At 43.9% G+C, this 22553-nt stretch overlaps 1 protein-coding gene across 2 annotated transcripts in view; it reads right to left on the minus strand.

The window, feature by feature from the left end:
- Positions 1-627: 627 nt before the first annotated feature.
- GCKR (glucokinase regulator) overlaps positions 628-22553 on the minus strand; it is a 69208-nt gene continuing 47282 nt past the window's right edge. For both annotated transcript variants that reach the window (XM_089659711.1, XM_089659710.1), the window contains exons 16-20: positions 13253-13350; positions 5205-5288; positions 3470-3619; positions 3253-3387; positions 628-1082 (exon numbers count right to left, since the gene is read on the minus strand). In XM_089659711.1, the coding sequence (XP_089515837.1) occupies positions 915-1082; positions 3253-3387; positions 3470-3619; positions 5205-5288; positions 13253-13350 (635 nt within the window). In that variant the 3' untranslated portion in view covers positions 628-914. The remainder of the gene's footprint in view (positions 1083-3252; positions 3388-3469; positions 3620-5204; positions 5289-13252; positions 13351-22553) is intronic.

Below are 22553 nucleotides of genomic sequence, written 5' to 3' on the forward strand. Positions count from 1 at the left end.
TCTTAACCAAAAATATGTTTTCCAAGGGAGATGAACATTTGCACTAGTTTCTCCTAACCACACACCTAGACATTTACTGTCTGTTTAGCTTTTTGACTTTTATGATCAGAGAGGTAGCAGCCTAGGACTACGGTTCATACATAAATGTAAATTATCTGCCTCTGTTGCCATAAAAAAGTCTTATAAATGCCTGTGATGTCACCATATAGCCCCACTGGCTTCCTAAAACTTCAGAGCACTAGAAGGATCCGAAGTATAAAGGACCCAGCAGAGGACAGGATGTGGTGAGGCAAAGTTAGGCTCCATTCACACTTGTGTGACTTGTCATGTGACTTTGCACATCAAAGTCATATGACAAGTCACAGCCCATTCTTTTCAATGGCACCAGTTGAAATTGGTGCGGTTTTCAGTGGCAGCAATTTTTAAAAGTTACATGCACTACTCTGGTGCGGCTTTTGATGCGACTTTGATCCAGAGAATGTCAACTCAGATCAAAGTGGCACCAAAAGTTGTGCTTTTGTGAATGTGAATGGAGCGTGTTGCATAGTCAGAAGTACAGCATGAATTGAAACCTCTATGGATTGTGGATGGGAATGTGCAAGATAAATAAATACCAAGGTACCAATATTGAGTTTATATAACAATACTTTTATTGGGAAAGCTGGAGCATGAGGATGATTTACCATACAATGGTCTATTTAAAAAAAAATAAGCTGTAATAGCTGTGGAAGACCAAAACTTTGAGTGTCCTTTAAGGAAAATAAATTTTCTTCCAAACATGGAGTTTTTCACAGTTCACTATCATTTTGGTGGGTTGAAATCTGGTGAACATTCATTTTGTAAAAAACAAGAACACATAAGAAAAGCAAAAAAAACAATGGAAATAAAATATAACTATGTGGTTTCCTGAGCACCTATCGGCTGCGCCCCTCTGTCTCTGTGCTCTCGGCCCCCCTTTTCCTTCCAGGAACGTTGAGAGATGCCTCTATGGTGGCACGAATGGTCACCGAGGAGTCTAAGCGGATCCTGGCCTCCTGAACAGAGCAATTCCGTAACAAACTCACAATGGCCACGGGAAGAACCTGAGGGGAAGATCAAAGGTTTGCCATTATTTCCTAACTGGAAAATGTGGTAATAATGTGCAGAATTTCTTCAGATTATGACCACAAAGACACCACACCCAAAACGTGTCTCCATCAATGTGATGAAGTAAAGCCAAGAACGGTATTCTCCTGTGAGAAACAAATGATTCACTAGCTAGCAGGTGCAGAACGATTGTCCGTGTGATTTGATAAAGACTCTTGGACTGTTGGAAATCCATTTACAATGCTAAAAGAGTACAACCCTACACTGTGCACTCAGGAAAGGTTGAACCAGAGTTGAGGCATAGCAGTAAAGGTGATAAAATAAAAAATGGAGCTGAACTTCTATTGGCCTTGAGTTATTTTGTTAATGGTTAGGTGAAGAATTTTTAGGTTAGGGATCATTTCATGCCACCAGTAATCACATTCAAATACGTAAATTTTCCATTTAGAGGATATAAATTACATTTTTCTTAAGCTGAAATGATAATCTTATCCCAAGCCCTTAGCTGACCCATTGTGGAACACACCTCTTTTGGGTACCAGAGCCAAGTTTCCTCTCTGACGTGCTGCCACCAACACTACCAAGTTTGATCTAGAAGTACTGGGGCAGCAACCAGTCAGTAGACAGCCCTACTGTTTGGTGTCATCTTAAATTGCAAAGCATTTAACCAGTACATTGCAATACTTTAGCTGTGCCTCCCTGCTGCAGAACGTATCTGCCTCCTGTGGCCCAGTATTCTCCAGAGTTATCTTGCCTCCTCCATGCACAACCACCTGCTTGAGTCTATGACTACCTCAGCCCCTTATGTCCTCCAGTGTCCCCATATACCCCGTGCCTTAGTGTGTCTCCAGCATGCCTCTGTGCTTTTCCATGCCTCCAAGTGTACTACTGTGCCATCAACGTTTCTCTGTGAACCTCCACCTGCTAACATCACATCCAAGATATTGCCTAGCAGCAGTGTTATGTCTTTTAGATGTCTACACCAGAGAGGCGTTTATAGTTAAATAATACTATAATAAATATTTGAAATGCACATGTAATCTTATTAATATAAAGCCCAATTCAACTTTTAGGTTTAAATTAGCAAAATATATTGTAGGTGTAACAGTGAAAAATAGTGCAAAGTATCAAAGTTGATTATCTTTTGAAGGTTGCCACAGCCTGAGTAGAAAAACCTACAGTATCCCCTACAAGGATGTTGCAGAGTAGGACCCTTGCTCTCCATGTGGAAGCAGTGGTCTGGCGCACTAAGGCAGAGCCAGAGCTCTCCAATCATCAAAGCTCATGCTCCTCCCTGATTAAAAAGCTCTAGTTCAAACTCAGAAGGGGGTGTATGGATTTAAACTGGATTCAAAATGGATTCCCCCCCCCATAGATGACCTTTCCAGTAGAGATCTATGAAGCTTACACCTATCTGTTTTGGAGCTCTCTATGGGTGACACCCAGGGGCGGACTGACCATTGGTAAACTCGGGCACTGCCCGAGGGCCCAGGGTCAGTAGGGGGCCCCATGAGATGTCCCTGGTACCTTTCATATGCTTTTTTGGGTGTGGTTTGAGTGTGGGCAAGGACACAGGGGCCCCATGATCCCCTATTGCCTGGGGGCCCCATGAGTTGTCAGTCCGCCCCTGGTGACACCCCTCCTTGTATATCAGGTGAGAGGCTGATGGTGACAGTATCACACAAGTGGTGTTATCATAAATTATAGCCCTGTGCACTTGGATAGGATTGATTCAGTATACATGGAAGCTGGAAAAGACTTTCATTATCGCAGATGCATTGTTATCCTGAATTTGCATTGTCTATTGACATACATATAAGGACTATATTAGCATTATATATGTAGCGTTGTCCTGGACTTTGTATTGAATATCTTCCGCTGCTACTTCTGTAGGTGAGCTTTCCTTCAACTGGCGATGAAGGTGACACCCATCTCTTTCAGGGATCAGTGTGGGGGAAGCTATCCCCCACTGGAACCCTCTTTCCACTTAAACTCTGGAAAGATGACAACAGATTTCCACTGGAGCTCCGTGAAGGTGAAAACATATCTATAATGGAAACATCTATAGGTGGCATTTATAGTATACTAGAATCTTGTGTTTATGGACACCTGTCTTCTGCTGGGTACATTTCAGGTGAGGTGGTCACCCTGAGTCGTGTTTCATACCTTGTCCTTTAATGAAGCCACCTCTACATGTCGGGAGATCTCGGTGTTCTTAGTCTGGTCACTCAAGATCTGCTCTCCATGGATAGACTGGAAAAGAGCCTCTGTGCACCGGGCCTGGGAGTGTCCTGTCAGACGCTGTGGATCATGTAGATTCGTGTTATGGGGTTGAATTATATAAAATGAAGCATATTTTTGGGAGGTGGCTGCAGAGACATACCTGTAGGATTGAGATTGCCCTATGAAAGTGTTTGTTATTACTGACTCTGAAATCCACTGGGAAGTTACGGTATATTTGGCCCTTAAGGACATGGGCCCCACTGGTCACCGTGTTCAGGATCCACTTACTGCTCAGCTCCCTCTGGAACGTCTGTTAGGGATGGAATAAGAAGAAATTATACTACATGCACAGAGCAATGAAAGAGCTATGACATCAGCAACATCCCACCCGTTGAATGATGTCATTAGACTGCCAGCATTCACTACATTGGCTCTGAATGATTACATAAAACTGTAACACCTCTAGCATTTACTACATTGGTCCTGAGGAATCACATGACATCATCACACTACCAGCTTTCACTATAATGGTTCTGATGAATCACATGACATCACCACTATGCCAGCTTTTATTACATTGGTTCTGAGGAATCACATGACATCATCATGCTGCCAGCTTTCATTACATTGGTTCTGAGGAATCACATGACATCATCACGATACCAGCTTTTATTAAATTGACTCTGAGGAATCACATGGCATCATCACGCTGTCAGTTTTCATTACATTGGCTCTAAGGAATCACATGACATGATCATGCTGCCAGCTTTCATTACATTGGTTCTAAGGAATCACATGACATCATGAAGCTTCCAGCTTTCATTACATTGGTTCTGATTAATCACATGACATCATCACGCTGCCAGCTTTCATTACATTGGTTCTGATTAATCACATGACATCTTCACACTGCCAGCATTCAATATATTTGCTCTAAGAAATCACATGACATCGTCACGTTGCCAGCTTTCATTACATTGGCTCTCAGTAATCACATGACATCATCACGCTGTCAGCATTCATTACATTGGTTCTGAGGAATCATATAACATCATCACGTTGCCAGCTTTCATTACATTAGTTCTCAGGAATCACTTGAAATAATCATTCTGCCAGCTTTCATTATATTGTTTCTGATGAATCACATGACATCATCATGCTGTTAGCTTTCACCACATTGGCTCTGAAAGTTCACATGACATCATCACGTCTGACCTTTCCTTCTACTAGAGAACTATGAAAGTGACACCTATCTGTTTTGGAATTCTGTATGAGTGACACTTATGTTCAACTGGATCTCCTGTAGGTGATCTTTCCTTCAATTGGAGATGCAGGTGACACCTACTGTATCTTTTTCTGAGATCAATGTGAGGGAAACTATCCCCCACTGGAACCCTCTTTCTACTTGAACTCTGGGAGGAGTCACATTTACATGATTGGAATGATTACATCAAACTGTAGCACCTTTAGCATTTACTACATTTGGTTTTGAGGAATAACATGATATCATCACACCACCAACTTTCACTACATTAGTTCTGATGAATCACATGACATCACCACACTGCCAGCTCTCATTACATTGGCTCTGAGGAATCACATGATATCATCACGCTGCCAGCTTTCATTACATTGGTTCTGAGGAATCACATGACATCATCCCACTGCCAGATTTGACTACATTGGCTCTGAGGAATCACATGACACCATCACACTGCAAGCTTTCATTACATTGTTAGCATTCACCACAATGACTCTAAATGACCAAATGACATCACCACGCTTTCATCTTTCACCACATTGGCTCTGAAGGATCACATGACTTTATCCATCTCCAGCTTTCACCACATTGGCTGACCACAAAGAGGCAACACCGATTGGGGGATGAAATGTACCTGGATGAAGGCTCCTTCGTACTCCAGGAACAGGATGGGCCACGTAATACTGATGATGTTGGGGATGAGATTTTTCGTAGTGTTCTAATGGAAATAAAGATATAATTTGATATGTAGCGCTACCCTCGTACAGGCTGCTGATATTAACTGTTTAATTCCCAGACAGTGCAGAGGCTAACAATCAAACAGGCAACAGTCCATCCATACTGGCTTCAATAAACAGTCTAGGGGATGTTGTTTTGATATATTGCTTAATGAAGTGGTAATAGGAGAGGGGTCGGGGTGGTATAAGATACTCCAAAAATGCTGAATTGTGAAGGGAGGACGCACTTCACTAGGTGAGACTTCTTTGAACAGTCTTTAAGGCAGAGACCAAGGAAAATACCAGAGCTGATACCCTGTAGGACAGCACAATCGTTAAATCTTGAGCTTGGGTCAGTACTCACAATATCCCAGGGTAGCTGTACAACTCTCAGCTTCTGCCAGATGCTCCTCAGTGAGTTCTCTTGAACAAATTAGGAATAGGCCCCCAATTCTGCCACAGCTGGGACCTTGATGAACATCAGCCGACTCCATCAGGACTTCCTCAAAGGGGCAGCAACCCCTGAGGCTTCTGAAGCAGAACTAGACCAGCAGTGCCAGGACAAGGTCATCTGGCGCCTCACCTCCCCAAAATGTATGAGCATTATAAGCATTATGTCAGCCAAATTTCCCTCCCTCCCCAAAAAACATTTTGAACACTAATCTGCATGCTTACTGTCTAAGCATAAATTCACCTTGCAAGCCAAAATTCTCCCCAAACAAAACCCCCTCTTCCTCTACAAATACACAAATTCCCCCCTCCTCCCAATTAAATTCCCAACCCAGCACAAATCTTTGCCCCCGCATCCCCTCTCCCATCTCAAATCCTCTCCCTCCTTAACCAATTCAATACCGGGCACTTTTACCCTCCCTTCCTGCCCAGGCCAATTTTCAGGTTTCAGCGTTCTCACACTTTGAATGACAATTGCGCGGTCATACAACATTGTACCCAAACTAAAATGTTATAATTTTCTTCACACAACTAGAGCTTTCTTTTGGTGGTATTTAATCACCACTGGGGTTTTTATTTTTTGCTAAATTAACAAAAAAAAAAAAAAAAAAGTTTTTCTTTGTTTCTGTTATAAAAGTTTACAAATAAATAATTGTTCTTCATACATTTAGGCCGAGATGTATTCTGCTACATGTCTTTGGTGAAAATAACCCAAATTAGGGTGTATTATTTAGTTTGTAGGAAAGTTATAGAGTTCACAAACTATGGTATAGATCTGAAAATTGATCAATCCTGAAGTACTGACGGCCAATCTAATTTCTTGAGGTCCAAGAATGTCAGAACAGTACAGATATCCCCCAAATGTCAGAACAGTACAGATATCCCCCAAATGTCAGGACAGTACAGATATCCCCCAAATGTCAGGACAGTACAGATATCCCCCAAATGTCAGAACAGTACAGATATCCCCCAAATGTCAGAACGGTACAGATATCCCCCAAATGTCAGAACAGTACAGATATCCCCCAAATGTCAGAACGGTACAGCTATCCCCCAAATGTCAGGACAGGACAGATATCCCCCAAATGTCAGAACGGTACAGATATCCCCCAAATGTCAGGACAGTACAGATATCCCCCAAATGTCAGAACAGTACAGCTATCCCCCAAATGTCAGGACAGTACAGATATCCCCCAAATGTCAGAACAGTACAGATATCCCCCAAATGTCAGAACAGTACAGATATCCCCCAAATGTCAGGACAGTACAGATATCCCCCAAATGTCAGAACAGTACAGATATCCCTCAAATGTCAGGACAGTACAGATATCCCCCAAATGTCAGGACAGTACAGATATCCCCCAAATGTCAGGACAGTACAGATATCCCCCAAATGTCAGAACAGTACAGATATCCCCCAAATGTCAGAACAGTACAGATATCCCCCAAATGTCAGAACATTACAGATATCCCCCAAATGTCAGAACAGTACAGATATCCCCCAAATGTCAGAACATTACAGATATCCCCCAAATGTCAGAATAGTACAGATATCCCCCAAATGTCAGGACAGGACAGATATCCCCCAAATGTCAGGACAGTACAGATATCCCCCAAATGTCAGAACAGTACAGATATCCCCCAAATGTCAGGACAGTACAGATATCCCCCAAATAACCCCTTTTTGTCAAGTAGACAGTCCGACGTATATCATAAGAGGCATGGCGAGTTTTTTGAAGTTGTATTTTTTTTGTCATAATTTTTCGGAAAATGAAAAAATTTAAAAAATTATTTTCACTATATTTTTTTTACATACTGTCACCAGTGCAGTACAGCGTCATCATATAACTGGCATGGTGGTGATCAGGGACACTGACTGGTGACAGTATGAAAAAAAAAAAATATATATTTTTTTTTTATATTTTATTAAATGTTTTTTATTTTTTTTAAGATTTTTTTTCATATTTCACTATGACCAAAGTAGTACAATGTTACCATAGTGATCAGTATTTTTGTTTTTTTTTTACACAATTTGCTTATAGCAAAGAATTACTTTGCTATAAGCAAGCATTTACCTGAATGACATCGATTCATTCAGGGGTTTTTTTTTTTTTTCTTTTGTGCTTAGCTGTGATTTGGCCACAGCTAATTACATGACATGTGCATGTGATTAGCTGTGACCATTCACAGATTCACAGCTAGGCACTAGTATACAATGTATAGCATGAATGAAGCCATCCATTGTATACAACTGTCATGTGACCTGCTGTGATTGGTCACAGCAGGTCACATGGTACCGGCAATGGGGGCCGGTACTCAGATCTGTCATCGGCCGTGTCTGAGGTACACGGCCAGTGACAGATCGTGCCGCTGCGCCGATCTGCAGGAGTGAAATCTGCGCATGTGCGGGAGGACGCCATATGGCGTCCACCCGGAACGCTGATGACATTTGCCACCCGCCATTCGGCCATAGGGCAGGCGGCAAATGGTAAATCCCCCCTTCTAGCACAAATACTACATAGTCTGGCTAAAAAAAGACAACAGTCCATCCAGTTCAATCAGAAAAAAAACTGTTATAATCCTATACCCACAGTTGATCCAGAGGAAGGCAAAAAAAACCAGCAAAGCATGATCCAATTTGCTCCTTCAGGGAAACAATTCCTTCCTGATCCCCTATGAGGCAAGCGGATATTACCTGGATCAACTTTACCTACAAAGGTTAGTTACATAGTGTCCCATGGTTGGTATCAATGGGAGGAACAATGCTCCATAGTTGGCTTCAGTGGGAGGAATAGTGTCCCATGGTTAGTATCAATGGAAGGTATAGTGCCCCATGGTTGATATCACTGGAAGGTATAGTGCCCCATGGTTAGTATCACTGGAAGGTATAGTGCCCCATGGTTAGTATCACTGGAAGGTATAGTGCCCCATGGTTAGTATCACTGGAAGGTATAGTGCCCCATGGTTAGTATCACTGGAAGGTATAGTGCCCCATGGTTAGTATCAATGGAAGGTATAGTGCCCCATGGTTAGTATCACTGGAAGGTATAGTGCCCCATGGTTAGTATCAATGGAAGGTATAGTGTCCCATGGTTAGTATCAATGGAAGGTATAGTGTCCCATGGTTAGTATCACTGGAAGGTATAGTGTCCCATGGTTAGTATCACTGGAAGGTATAGTGTCCCATGGTTAGTATCACTGGAAGGTATAGTGCCCCATGGTTAGTATCAATGGAAGGTATAGTGCCCCATGGTTAGTATCACTGGAAGGTATAGTGTCCCATGGTTAGTATCAATGGAAGGTATAGTGTCCCATGGTTAGTATCACTGGAAGGTATAGTGTCCCATGGTTAGTATCACTGGAAGGTATAGTGCCCCATGGTTAGTATCAATGGAAGGTATAGTGTCCCATGGTTAGTATCAATGGAAGGTATAGTGTCCCATGGTTAGTATCAATGGAAGGTATAGTGCCCCATGGTTAGTATCACTGGAAGGTATAGTGCCCCATGGTTAGTATCACTGGAAGGTATAGTGTCCCATGGTTAGTATGAATGGAAGGTATAGTGCCCCATGGTTAGTATCACTGAAGGGTATAGTGTCCCATGGTTAGTATCAATGGAAGGTATAGTGCCCCATGGTTAGTATCAATGGAAGGTATAGTGCCCCATGGTTAGTATCAATGGAAGGTATAGTGTCCCATGGTTAGTATCACTGGAGGGTATAGTGTCCCATGGTTAGTATCAATGGAAGGTATAGTGCCCCATGGTTAGTATCACTGGAGGGTAGAGTGTCCCATGGTTAGTATCAATGGAAGGTATAGTGCCCCATGGTTAGTATCAATGGAAGGTATAGTGCCCCATGGTTAGTATCACTGGAGGGTATAGTGTCCCATGGTTAGTATCAATGGAAGGTATAGTGCCCCATGGTTAGTATCACTGGAGGGTATAGTGTCCCATGGTTAGTATCAATGGAAGGTATAGTGCCCCATGGTTAGTATCAATGGAAGGTATAGTGCCCCATGGTTAGTATCAATGGAAGGTATAGTGCCCCATGGTTAGTATCACTGGAGGGTATAGTGTCCCATGGTTAGTATCAATGGAAGGTATAGTGCCCCATGGTTAGTATCAATGGAAGGTATAGTGCCCCATGGTTAGTATCACTGGAGGGTATAGTGTCCCATGGTTAGTATCAATGGAAGGTATAGTGCCCCATGGTTAGTATCAATGGAAGGTATAGTGTCCCATGGTTAGTATCACTGGAAGGTATAGTGCCCCATGGTTAGTATCACTGGAAGGTATAGTGCCCCATGGTTAGTATCACTGGAAGGTATAGTGTCCCATGGTTAGTATCACTGGAAGGTATAGTGCCCCATGGTTAGTATCACTGGAAGGTATAGTGTCCCATGGTTAGTATCACTGGAAGGTATAGTGTCCCATGGTTAGTATCACTGGAAGGTATAGTGTCCCATGGTTAGTATCACTGGAAGGTATAGTGTCCCATGGTTAGTATCAATGGTTAGTATAGTGCCCCATGGTTAGTATCAATGGTTAGTATAGTGCCTAGGAATGGAGGTATAGTACAGTATATCCAATAAAGAATCCAGGCCTTTTTTAAAGAATAAAATACTCTTTTCCTAAAATTTACCTTCTGAGCATCAATCCTTCCAAACCCCCCTCCTAGCATATCCCTCCAAAATCACCCCCCCATATTTGTCCTCCTAAACCAAATCTCACGCCACTGCTGCCCCCCAAATGTCTCCTCAGTACAAGTCCTCTCCCACTCAATTCCCCTTTCTTGCACATATACCCCCAAACCACCCACCTGGCACAAATCTTCTTCTCCCCCCCCACTCCTAGCTGAAATACTCTCATCCCCAGCACAAGTGTTTGTTACACTGCCAATCACTACTCCTGTCAGCTTGTTGGTAGGAACTTGCCATGTGGTGCCCCCCCACCTCACATGATACCACTGTGCTCAGGGTAGCTTGTCCTCCCACCCACTCCTTGTCCTGGACAGGTAGACCAGGGTTGCCCCAAAAACCCCAGTTATTTATGTTCCCTTCCGGCCACCTACTGAGTACACCTTCCTGGGGATTGGCTGAAGCACAATTCAAGCTGCCTATTTAACTTTCCAAGCCCTCTGTGTTCTGGAAACCTCCAAAATGTAGGGGGAAACAATCAAACCTGCAACCTGTGAAATCTGGAGCAGCCCAAAGAAATCAACAGCCGCGCCCAAGACTACAGAGGAGCCAAAAAACAAAGTTTACCTAGAATTCTATACTAGGAGGGTGCGACAATTTTAAGATATCATTAAAAAAAGACTAAGAAGGAGCAGATGGAAGTGGAGGCTACAGACATTTCAGACACATAGTAGACTTACTCTGCATAGCTTAAAGGGAAATGTTAGTGCATTATCAGTCAGTACCCGTTTGCACGTTTCACATACAGGTTTGTGCATCAAGCAGTACAGTCAGCAATCCTACTGAATGGCTGCTGAGGCAAGATTAATTAGTCATGTAGAGGGTGTATTATTACCTAGTCTGGGTGGATTGATTGACTTGCATTGAAAGGAAGGAACGGTAAAGCACACTCACCATGCTGTGCTACTTTACCCATATATTTACAAAGGGGGCACTCTTTACTTCTGGAGGAAAATAAATTTAACCTCCAAATACGGAAAGGTTTCTTCACAGTGAGAGCTGTGAACATGTGGAATAGACTCCCTCAAGAATTGGTTCTGGCCAGCTCAGTGGATTGCTATAAAAAAGTCCTGGATTCTTTCTTGGATACACAGAATATAACTGGATAGTAACATTTATAGGTAAAGTTGATCCAGGGAATATCCAATTTCCTCTCGGGGGATCAGGGAGGATTTTTTTCACCTGCAGGAGCAAATTGGATCGTGCTTTGCTGGGTTTTTTTGCCTTCCTCTGGATAAACTGTGGGTATAGGATTATAACTTTATTTTTTTGAATGGTTTAACTGGATGGACTTGTGTCTTTTTTCAGCCAGACTAACTATGTAACTATTCCTCCCATTGATACTAACCATGGGAAACTATTCCTCTCATTGATACCAACCATGGGGCACTATTCCTCCCACTGATACCAATGATGGGGCACTATTCCTCCCACTGATACCAATGATGGGGCACTATTCCTCCTACTGATATCAATGATGAGGCACTATTCCTCCCACTGATACCAATGATGGGGCACTATTCCTCCCACTGATACCAATGATGGGGCACTATTCCTCCCACTGATACCAATGATGGGGCACTATTCCTCCCACTGATACCAATAATGGGGCACTATTCCTCCCACTGACACCAATGATGGGCACTATTCCTCCCATTGATATCAACCATGGGGCACTATTCCTCCCACTGATACCAATGATGGGGAACTATTCCTCTCATTGATACCAACCATGGGGCACTATTCCTCCCACTGATACCAATGATGGGGCACTATTCCTCCCACTGATACCAATGATGGGCACTATTCCTCCCATTGATACCAATGATGGGGCACTATTCCTCCCACTGACACCAATGATGGGCACTATTCCTTCCACTGATACCAATGATGGGGCACTATTCCTCCCACTGATACCAATGATGGGGCACTATTCCTCCCATTGATACCAACCATGGGGCACTATTCCTTCCACTGATACCAATGATGGGACACTATTCCTCCCACTGATACCAATGATGGGGCACTATTCCTCCCACTGATACCAATGATGGGGCACTATTCCTTCCACTGATACCAATGATGGGGCACTATTCCTCTCATTGATACCAACCATGGGGCACTATTCCTCCCACTGATACCAATGATGGGGCACTATTGCTCCCATTGATACCAACCATGGGGCACTATTCCTTCCACTGATACCAATGATGGGGCACTATTCCTCCCATTGATACCAATGTTGGGACACTATTCCTCCCACTGATACCAATGATGGGGCACTATTCCTCCCACTGATACCAATGATGGGGCACTATTCTTCTCATTGATACCAACCATGGGGCACTATTGCTCCCATTGATACCACCCATGGGGCACTATTCCTTCCACTGATACCAATGATGGGGCACTATTCCTCTCATTGATACCAACCATGGGAAATTATTCCTCCCATTGATACCAACCATGGGGCACTATTCCTTTTGTTAAAACCAATGATGGGGCAGTATTTACTCCCACTGATGCCAGGACATTTTCTACTTACACTGGCCACAATCCAGCCCCCCTAAGGCCTTAAGAACAGTAAGCTGACCCCTTGTTTAAAAAGTTTGGAGACCCCTGTTCTTGAGCATTCCAACCTGACTCTACAACAAACCACAGTTCTTTTTTTTGATGGTTGAACTGGATGGACTTTTGTCTTTTTTCAGCCAGACTATGTAACTATATTAACTGTAACAATGATTCCAAGTTATGAAAGCCATAGTATCGGGGTGTGACAGAAGAAAAAGAAAATCGTAGAATGACACAGCTCACTCACCGGCAAATATTGTCCTGCTGTAGCATGAGAAACAGCATGGATGTTCGATGTCTTCTCCTTCACCAGATCCACCAGCTTCTCTACCTCGCTGAGCTCATCTGCAGGCAGAAGAAGAGTCATCAGCACTCTTATCCCTCAAGAGAAGGGGGACACTGGGCAGGATCCACGTACCCATAGAACCCCAAAATGTTTCATTGGTGGGTGCCTGGAATATTCTGCTGCCAATGCTCCTTGAGCAAACAAAGAGAATGTAATACAACCATGTCCCTATTAGATAAGCCAGGATTAGAGGTGTCTCGGAGTTTTCTTCCTTACATGTGCTTTTAGGTGACAGTGGTGTGATTCTGATCCTCGAGGGCAGGGCTGCCGTTAGAAAATAAGGGGCCCCATACAGCCTACATGACAAGGCCCTCCCCCCACCCTCAAAAATATTGAAACAATATTTTCACGACAAATACACAAATAATTTAACACCAAAAAATGAATTATGCTATGGCTATACCAAATCAAAATTAAAGTGTGAAAAACCTCAAATGATAACTGGAGCAGCTGCTCACATGTGTTCCAATTTTACTCAAAGAGAAATTCCTTTAGAACAGCGCTTTCCAGAACGGTACTTGCCTGACTGCATTGTGCCAAGTGTAAAGTTTGGTGGAGGGGGATTATGGTGTGGGGTTGTATTTCAGGGGTTGGGCTTGGCCCCCTAGTTCCAGTGAAGGGAACTCTTAAGGCGTCAGCATACCAAGACAGTCCGGACAATTTCATGGTCCCAACTAGGGATGGGCTTCATGTTCAAGTCGAACATAAGTTCAACTCAAACCTGGGCTGTTCGTTTGTTTGTGGAACACATGAACGGTAGGGAAGTTTGGCGGGCTGTTCGTCCACCAAGCCCCACAGTGCACTGTGCCCTGGCAGTGCATTGCGATTGGTCAAAGCCAGGGGCGGACTGACCATTTGGAAACTCGGGCACTGCCCGAGGGCCCGGGGTCAGTAGGGGGCCCCATGAGATGCCCCTGGTACCTTTTTCATAGGCTTTTTTGAGTTTGGGCAAGGATACAGGGGCCCCATGATCCCCTATTGCCGGGGGCCCCATGAGTTGTCAGTCCGTTCCTGGACAAAGCAATGCACCTGTCCACGAGTTAGGTGCAATGTTTTGACCAATCACAGCATGTGATGACATCACAAGGGGGTTGGGCGTGGCCTCATAGTTCCAGTGAAGGGAACTCTTAGGGCGTCAGCGTACCAAGACAGTCTGGACAATTTCATGCTCCCAACTAGGGATGGGCTTCATGTTGGAGTTGAACCCAAGTTTGACTCGAATCTGGGCCATTCGTGTTTGTGGAATACACAAACAGTACGGGCCCTGACAGTGCATTGTGATTGGTTAAAGCAATGCACCTGACCACAGGTGAGGCGCAATGTTTTGACCAATCACAGCGCGTGATGAAGTCACAAGGGGGCAGGGTAAACCCCCCCACCCCCTTGTGATGTCATGACAGTATATAAGAACTGTCATTGCGGGCACAGCTGTTAGACGGCGGGAGCCAGCATCATGAGCAAAGCAATTTTTTCTTTTTGCGGCGGCAGTGGGCATTGTGATTGACGTTGGATCTATTTCAGGGGACATTTTTTAAATTTTATTTTTAATAAAGGACTTGTCAAAAACTGTCTCCTGTCTTTTTTTTACACTACATTTTCTATGTTTTTTTTTTAAATGTTAGTTTTTATTAGTGAAATGCAAAGGTTACATACATAAGCGTATGGACAAAGGCACCGCATAGGCATAATATGACAAAAACAGTAATCAGAATGTAAAACAGTACAGATAGTTATTAATATAAATAAACATTAGAATTGTACATATAGGCTCATAACATCAAAATGTCCATACAAGGTACCACTCATGGCAGAAAGAAGAAAAAGAAAAAGGGAAGAGGACGAAAGAAAGGGAGCCGATAAGGGATAGTTTACATACATGGTATGATATGGGGTGTTAATATAGGCTATTAGCGCGGATATAAGAGAGCTATCCAGCAAGTAGAATACTCAAAACAAAAATCAGGTATTACACCACATACTGTAAGCCAAGCTTTCCAGGCTTGCTTAAATGTGGGTAATGTGTCAGGTTGGATAGTTATTAATCTTTCATATGAGTAATGTTGTTGACTGACGGATTGGGGGCCAGTTCCTTTTTTCCAATGTTTTGTAATGGTTAATTTAGCAGATAACAGGTGGTTGGCAATAATCTTGCGGTAAGGAAAGGGGAAGTTATCTATTCCCAGGTTCAATATAGCCAGACCAGGATTAGGGGGAGTAAGTATACCTGATATGTCTGACAGGATTTGGAATATTCTTTGCCAGAAGCTGTGAATACTTTTGCATGTCCACATTATATGAAACAAATTCCCCGTAGACCTCTCCAGCAAAGGGAAGAGCACTCAGGATATGTGCGAACCAACTTATAAAGTGTAAGATACCATCTTGTATTTAATTTTAAGGCCAATTCCCAATGGTTCACACAGTCGGTAATATTATACGTGTATTTTATGGCATATTGCCAGTGAGAGATGGTGAAGGCCACATTGAGATCCATTTCCCATTTTAGCATGGGGTTATTTTTTTAAAAATTTAGATTTGTTTTGAAGTAGATTGTAGATTAGAGATATTCCTCTTGATGGTTTCTCTGGGCATGTTAAGAAACACTACAAATTAGGGTGTAGATAAATCCTAGGTAGAGGATGAGATAACAAAAAATATCTAATATTTAATAATGTAAATAATGTTGTTCATGGTAATTTAAATGTATTTATTATAGTTTCAGGAGTGTCAGGGTTTCCATCTGTGAGCAGTTCCTCAGCCCAGGTAATTCCATATTCCTCCCAGTTGTGTATTCCTATGTTTGGGATTAAAATTTCCAGTATGTGAATGGGAAATCTTACATTGTCATCATGTAAGGGAGGATGAGTGGATTTGATTAATGTTCTCCAAGCCAGAATATATGCTTTTGGTGGTAATGGGCAAGTTCTCTATGGGGATCGGTCTCCAAAGGTCTGCTAACAGCAAGTGGCCTAATGTAGCGTTTTTTGTAAGATGTTTTTTGATATCAACCCAAAGCGGAGTCTCACTGGAAGAAAACCAATAACCAATATTTCAATTGGTCAGATTGAGTTGCTGTGGGGTAAGATATCTATTATCCCCATGCCTCCCACTCTCATGTGTTTTGTGAAAAGAATATGTGAGCATTTAGATTTTTTTCCCATTCACATAAATTTTTTAAGCATAGTGGATAATAGAGATAGGTACAAACGTGGAGTGGGAATATGTAGGGTTCTAAATAAATAAAGGATTTGAGGGAGGATGAGTATTTTGAAAGCAGTAAACCTACCTGTCCATGATAGTTCAACTTGGGCAAGGGCGTTTAATTCTATTTCTTGTTTAGAAATAAGAGTTTTATGAAGTGATTGGCAATCTCAAGGGCAGTGAGTGAGGTGCTGGGTGGAGGTGGGGGTGGTGGGAGTAGAGAGTTGAAGGTGGAGAAGAGTCGGCGAGGATTGGAGGAGAGGGTCTTGATGAGGGTCAGGAAGTAGGCTTGTTTGGCTGCGTGGAGGGAGGAGGTGTAGGTGTGGAAGGCAGATTTGTAGCGGGTGAAGGCTTGTTGGGATTTGGTTTTGCGCCATAGTCGCTCCAGGGCACGACTGTGTCATTTGAGGGTTTTGGTGTGATCAGTCTGCCAGGGCTGGAGTGGTCGGGGTCTGATGCTGTGTGTGGTTAACGGCGCTAGTGAGTCAAGGGCTGTTGACAGCGCATTGTTGTAGGCAGTCATGGAAAACTGACACCGTGCATTCCACGTGTAGTAACGGATATCAACTGTAACGGCAGAAGAGGAAGCTATTTGTATTCCAAGATAGGTGATGCTTGTTCTCGCCCACGAATATGGTAGATGTTGTTGCAGGGAAAAGCAGAAGGATGGAGGACATTGATATTAGAAGTGAATGATTTACTGAAATTTACTTTATAGTAAGAGATCAAACTAAACTCCAACAGGATAGTATGGGCTTGATAGAGTCATATTTCTGGGTTAGTTAGCATTAGGATAACATCATTTGTGAACAAGTTAATAACATGAGACAGATCTTTAACAAAAAAGTCATTATGAGGGAGTGGGATTGTATATGTAAGATGGGGAAACAGCTCTCATTGTTTGAACACTGGAGTAAATCAAATGTTTTGACTGACATTCTGCGGTTTAGCCACAAGATGTCACTGTTTTTCTAGCACAGCCTCAGACTGCATAGATACTTCTATATTCATGAAGAGGTGGGGTTTTCACACAAGAGTTGAGTGAACAGGGAGAGGAGACAGCAGCCATGCTTTGGAGAATGGGGCTGTGTGTGAGCTGAGAATCCGATGCCATTCAGGTGTGAGAACATCCCTCCGTAATCAGAAATGCAGCTAAGTGAAGCTGATGGTGTTCAAGACGCTGATCCTGTTCAGAGAAAGGAAGATTGCTGCCAGGAATGCTGATGAGATTGCTGCTTGTTGGAGAGACATTTGTTCTGTTCAGAGTCACCAGAGGATGCAAAGCAGACCTGGGTCGGTAGGATCGTGCACGCACCTCATTTCAGTGTTGGCGCCTTTAGACTGAGTCCAGGCCTATAGTTAGTTAGTTAGGGTCTCTGTTTGTGTCAGGCCACAAGTGTTGTTACTGATCATTGGAAGGACTCCACAACTTAAAGTGACATTTCACATTGGAGAGCTGATAAAATCCCACAAACTCAAGCCAGACTGACATTTTGCTCAGAAGGAATACTCAGGCACATGCTACAGGACCATTTATGGGAGGGGGAATACTGTAGAGTTGTGTAAGATTGTAAGCTGTTGTGCTGCACTGCCACAGGCTAGCCCATACCGTACACCCATCCACTGATTCTTCCTCTTTTAGGGTAATAACAGGTAAGGTGTGGCCGCTTAGTTGTGCCCACCAGTAGGTAAATTACTTCACTTTCTACCTTCATCCATCAGAAGGCACCGTGCTGTGCAGCACAAGGGTCTCAGCCTTTGGGCTGGGTGTATGTAAATTTATTGTATGTTGCCAGCATTTGTGGTTGTGTTTATTTGCCACATCTAAGTAAAATTCTGTTGTGGCAAAAGCTGGTGTTGGGGTTGCTTTCCTGGTTCGTAACTTCACTGTATCCTGGGGAGCCCACCCCGGTACACGGCTTATATATATGCTCTGCTAAAGGCTCAGTCATCAAATTGAAAATTAAGGGGGGTAATGGGCATCCTTTGTGGGTGTCATTTGTAATAGAGAATGGCTTAGAGACAAGGCTGGAAGTGTAGACCTGGGTTGAGGGAGATGAATAAAGAGCTAGTATGGCAGATAGAATCGGACCTCGAAAACCAAATTGACTTAATACTTGTGACATATAGCCCCAATGAAAGCAGTTGAATGCCTTCTCTGCATCTATAGACAAGAGTAGAGAAGGCGTCCGACCCTGCCCTACATAGTGAATAATATTCATGAGTCTTCTAGTGGCATCTGAGGTTTGTCTATCAGCTATAAACCCCATTTGGTCAGGTTTAATCAATTTAGGCAAAAAGGATGATAAGCAGAAGGCTATAATCTTTGCTTAAAGTTTTATATCCAAATTGAGAAGAGAAATGGGTCTAAAATTATTGGAGAGTTGGGTTATACCCAGGGCTTAGGAAGAGTCACAATATGCGCCCTCAACATCTCTGAGGGGAAGGAGGATTGTTCAGCTGCTGCATTAAATAACGTGGTTAAGTATGGAGCCAGGTGTTCTCCAAAAGTCTAATAATATTCATTTGAGAACCCGTCAGGGGATTTACCTTTTGGTAGTGATTTAAGAACATGGAGTACCTCTTTATTGGAAAAGGGCTGGTTAAGATCGATCAGATCAGATGTTGATAACGAGGGAAGCTGGAGATGGTCTAAGAAGGTAATAATTGCCATTGGTGATGGATGGGGTGTGGTAGAATCTGGAGATTATACAGTGAAGCATAATAATCTGCAAACACATCCGCAATATGTTGGGGATTGTCACGGAGTGCCAGTGCCTTTCCCATCCCTCCCTTCCCCCTTGCACATTCAGATGTCCTTGTAGCTTCCATGAACAAGGCTGGGCCCGCCGTTGCAACCTAGCAGCGTCCCGCATGGATTTTAAAAGACTGGCACAAGAAGCACACTGCTGGAATCATCTGGAGAAGCTGGCCGCTGTGAGGGCCCCTGCCTTCTGATCACTGGGCCCCTGGAGAAGCTGGCCACTGTGAGGGCCCTTGCTGCTGATCGCTGGGCCCCTGGAGAAGCTGGCCACTGTGAGGGCCCCTGCCTGCTGGTCCCTAGAAAGCTGGGTGGGAGCTCTGCTAGGCCAGACTCCACAGCTAGAGTCCCATTGAGTCCCCAAGACCCCTGCCCAGGGATAGGTTGCCCGCCTGTTGCCCGAGTCTCCAATCCGCTGTCCAGTCACGGAGGGAGCTCGGCTAAGGCGGGAACCTCATGACCAGACTTTGCCTGGCATCCCCCAAGCCTAGGGGGGAGATTGCCTGCCTGTTGCCTGAGACCCCTGCCCAGGGGTAGGTTGCCCGCCTGTTGCCCGAGTCTCCAATCCGCTGTCCAGTCATGGAGGGAGCTCGGTTGAGGCGGGACCCTCATGACCAGACTCTGCCTGGGACCCCCCAAGCCTAGGGGGGAGATTGCCTGCTTGTTGCCCAAGACCCCAGTCCAGGGGTGGGTTGCCTGCCTGTCCCTGAAGACCCCCGTGCCTGGAATCGTCCCTGGTTTGCGCACATATCACCCTCCCTGCCATTTCCCCATTGAGTGTCTGTCAGTTTGTTGTTTCAATAAAGCTTTGTGTGTTCCCCATCTTCTCCGTGTGCTCTGTCCTGCCTACGCTTCCGTCACAGGGATTATGCAGTTTTTGTTTAGTGGCATAATTAAACAAATAGGGAATTTTAGATTTGGCCCTTTGTGTTTTTAGACGGGATGCTAAAAATTTCCCCAATCTGTTATGATGAGCATAATACTTAAAGTTTAAGTTGACTGAGTAGCCAGTCATGGTTATCAGTAAGAACTCCATGTAGTTCCATTCGTAGACTAGTAAGCGTACGCGCCGTACTTGGATTTGGAGTGATTTTATTTTGGGTGTCTAGGGAATGAAGTGTGCTTAGTTGAATCATTATGCCAGTACCTGGAGTGAAATAGCTTTTTCCAGTCATTGTTCTTGCGGAATGCGGATAAGATGCGTTCCTTGACTTGGTAATAGTGTATTCGCATTAGAACATCTCTGGAAACCTCTTGTGGTAAGAAGGACGGTTTAGCTAGAATATGTTATGAAAAGTTGAGAAGAAATAAAGAGAGGGGTGGTTTGGGTGTGCCAGATTTTAAGAGATATTATAAATCTGTAATAATGGCGAGAATTTTTGATTGGATGCACAACCCAGGGAAAAGTTGGGTCAAAATCGAAAATGCACTGAGCGGAACAAATTTGAGTGTAGGCTCTGATGGGTGCCCGTGGATGTAGTGCTTGTGGAGCTATAGCTTCATGCGGCCATCTTTGGTGAGCGGTCGTCACTCCCCCCCACACTACATTTTTTTTTTTGTGAATGGATACTGGTACCAAGTACCGCATACTCATTCACATGGGGGGCTGGGATCTGGGGGCCCCCTTATGAAAGGGGGCTTCCAAATTCTGATAAGCCCCCTGCCCCCACAACCAAAGGCTATGCTTGTGGAGAAGAGGCCCTTGTCCCCATCAACATGGGGACAAGGTGCCACCCCAAAGCACCCCCCCATATTGAGGGGATGTGGCCTGTTATGGTTCAGGAGGGGGTGCTCGCTCATCCCCCCCTTCCTGTCAAGCCGGGCGACATGCTCGGATATGTGTCCGGTATGAATTTTGGGGGGGACCCCCATGTCACGTCTTTTTTTAACCCTCTTCACAGCGACATAACACAACTGGGCTTTTTTCCGTGGGGCTAAATATTTGCATACCTGTCTATGTGCTGGGAGTGCGCTGCACAGCACGCTCCCAGCACAAAGACTGGGGTGTCACTGAGATCTCTGAGCCCCATTCTAACTCCCGATTCTGGGTCACATGATCACTGTGATAGCCTCTGATTGGCTATCACAGTGATCAGTCACTGTACAGCCCACCCCCTTTGTTTTCTTTTTTTTGTGCATGGTATCTCTCTCTCTCTCCCTGCATAGAGAAAAAAAACAACTGTTTGTTAAAAAATAAATAAATATTAAAAAATAAAGGAAAAAATAAAGAAAAATACCTAGATCAAGGTTTGAGCTAGTTCAGTTCCAGGGTCAGTGTTTGGGTCAAAGGTCAGGGTCAAAAGTCAGGATTTTTTTTCCTAAATTGGTATCAGTGTCAGTTTGTGTCAGTGTCAGTGTGTTTTAGGTAAACAAAAACCCCAAAATGCGCACTATTGTTTCTGGGCTGTACTACGGGTACAAACACAAATAACATACACATAGCTGGTATCGCTGTGAACGTCAAGAGCTGGAAAATTTATTTTGGGTTATTTTTTAGTAGTAGGTTATGGAAGTAGCAAGAAACACACAGCTAAATTAAAAAATGTTTTTTTTTTACTATTTTGACCCAGTTTTTCTTTGATACAAAATTAGGAGATATCCATTACCATTTACCACCAAATGAAAGCCCAGTTTGTCCTGAAAGAAAAACAAGGTATGATTCACCTGGAGGTACAAAGTAGTTGTGATGATATGGACGGTTTTACTAAAACATGTCAAAGTTGCAAAATTGTGCTTAGGCATTAAGATTTGTTTTACGCTTAGGCGTGAAGGGGTTAAATTCCCCTCAAATTTCATATCAGACCTGAAGGGCTTGGTATGGATGGCAGGGCGGACCCCATGCCATTAACCAACTCAATACCGGGCAATTTTACCCCTTCCTGCCCAGGCCATTTTTCAGGTTTCAGCGCTCTCACACTTTGAATGACAATTACGCGGTCATACAACATTGTACCCAAACTAAAATTTTATCATTTTCTTCACACAACTAGAGCTTTCTTTTGGTGGTATTTAACCATTAGCCGCCCGGCCAATGGCCGTTTGGCGGCTTCAAATGTGCCTCTGCACTCCGGGTGCACGCCATTTGGCGTGCTCCCGCACATGCGCATTTTGCGCCAATGCAGAGCGGCGCAGCAGTGCGATCTGTCACCGGCCGTGCACCTCGGACACGGCCGATGACAGATCCGAATACCGGCTCCCGTTGCTGGTACCATGTGACCTGCTGTGACCAATCACAGCAGG

The sequence above is a fragment of the Staurois parvus genome, unplaced genomic scaffold, assembly GCF_062004578.1.
Source record: "Staurois parvus isolate SC_StPar_1 unplaced genomic scaffold, SC_StPar_1.0 ptg001181l, whole genome shotgun sequence".
NCBI classification, from domain to species: domain Eukaryota; kingdom Metazoa; phylum Chordata; class Amphibia; order Anura; family Ranidae; genus Staurois; species Staurois parvus.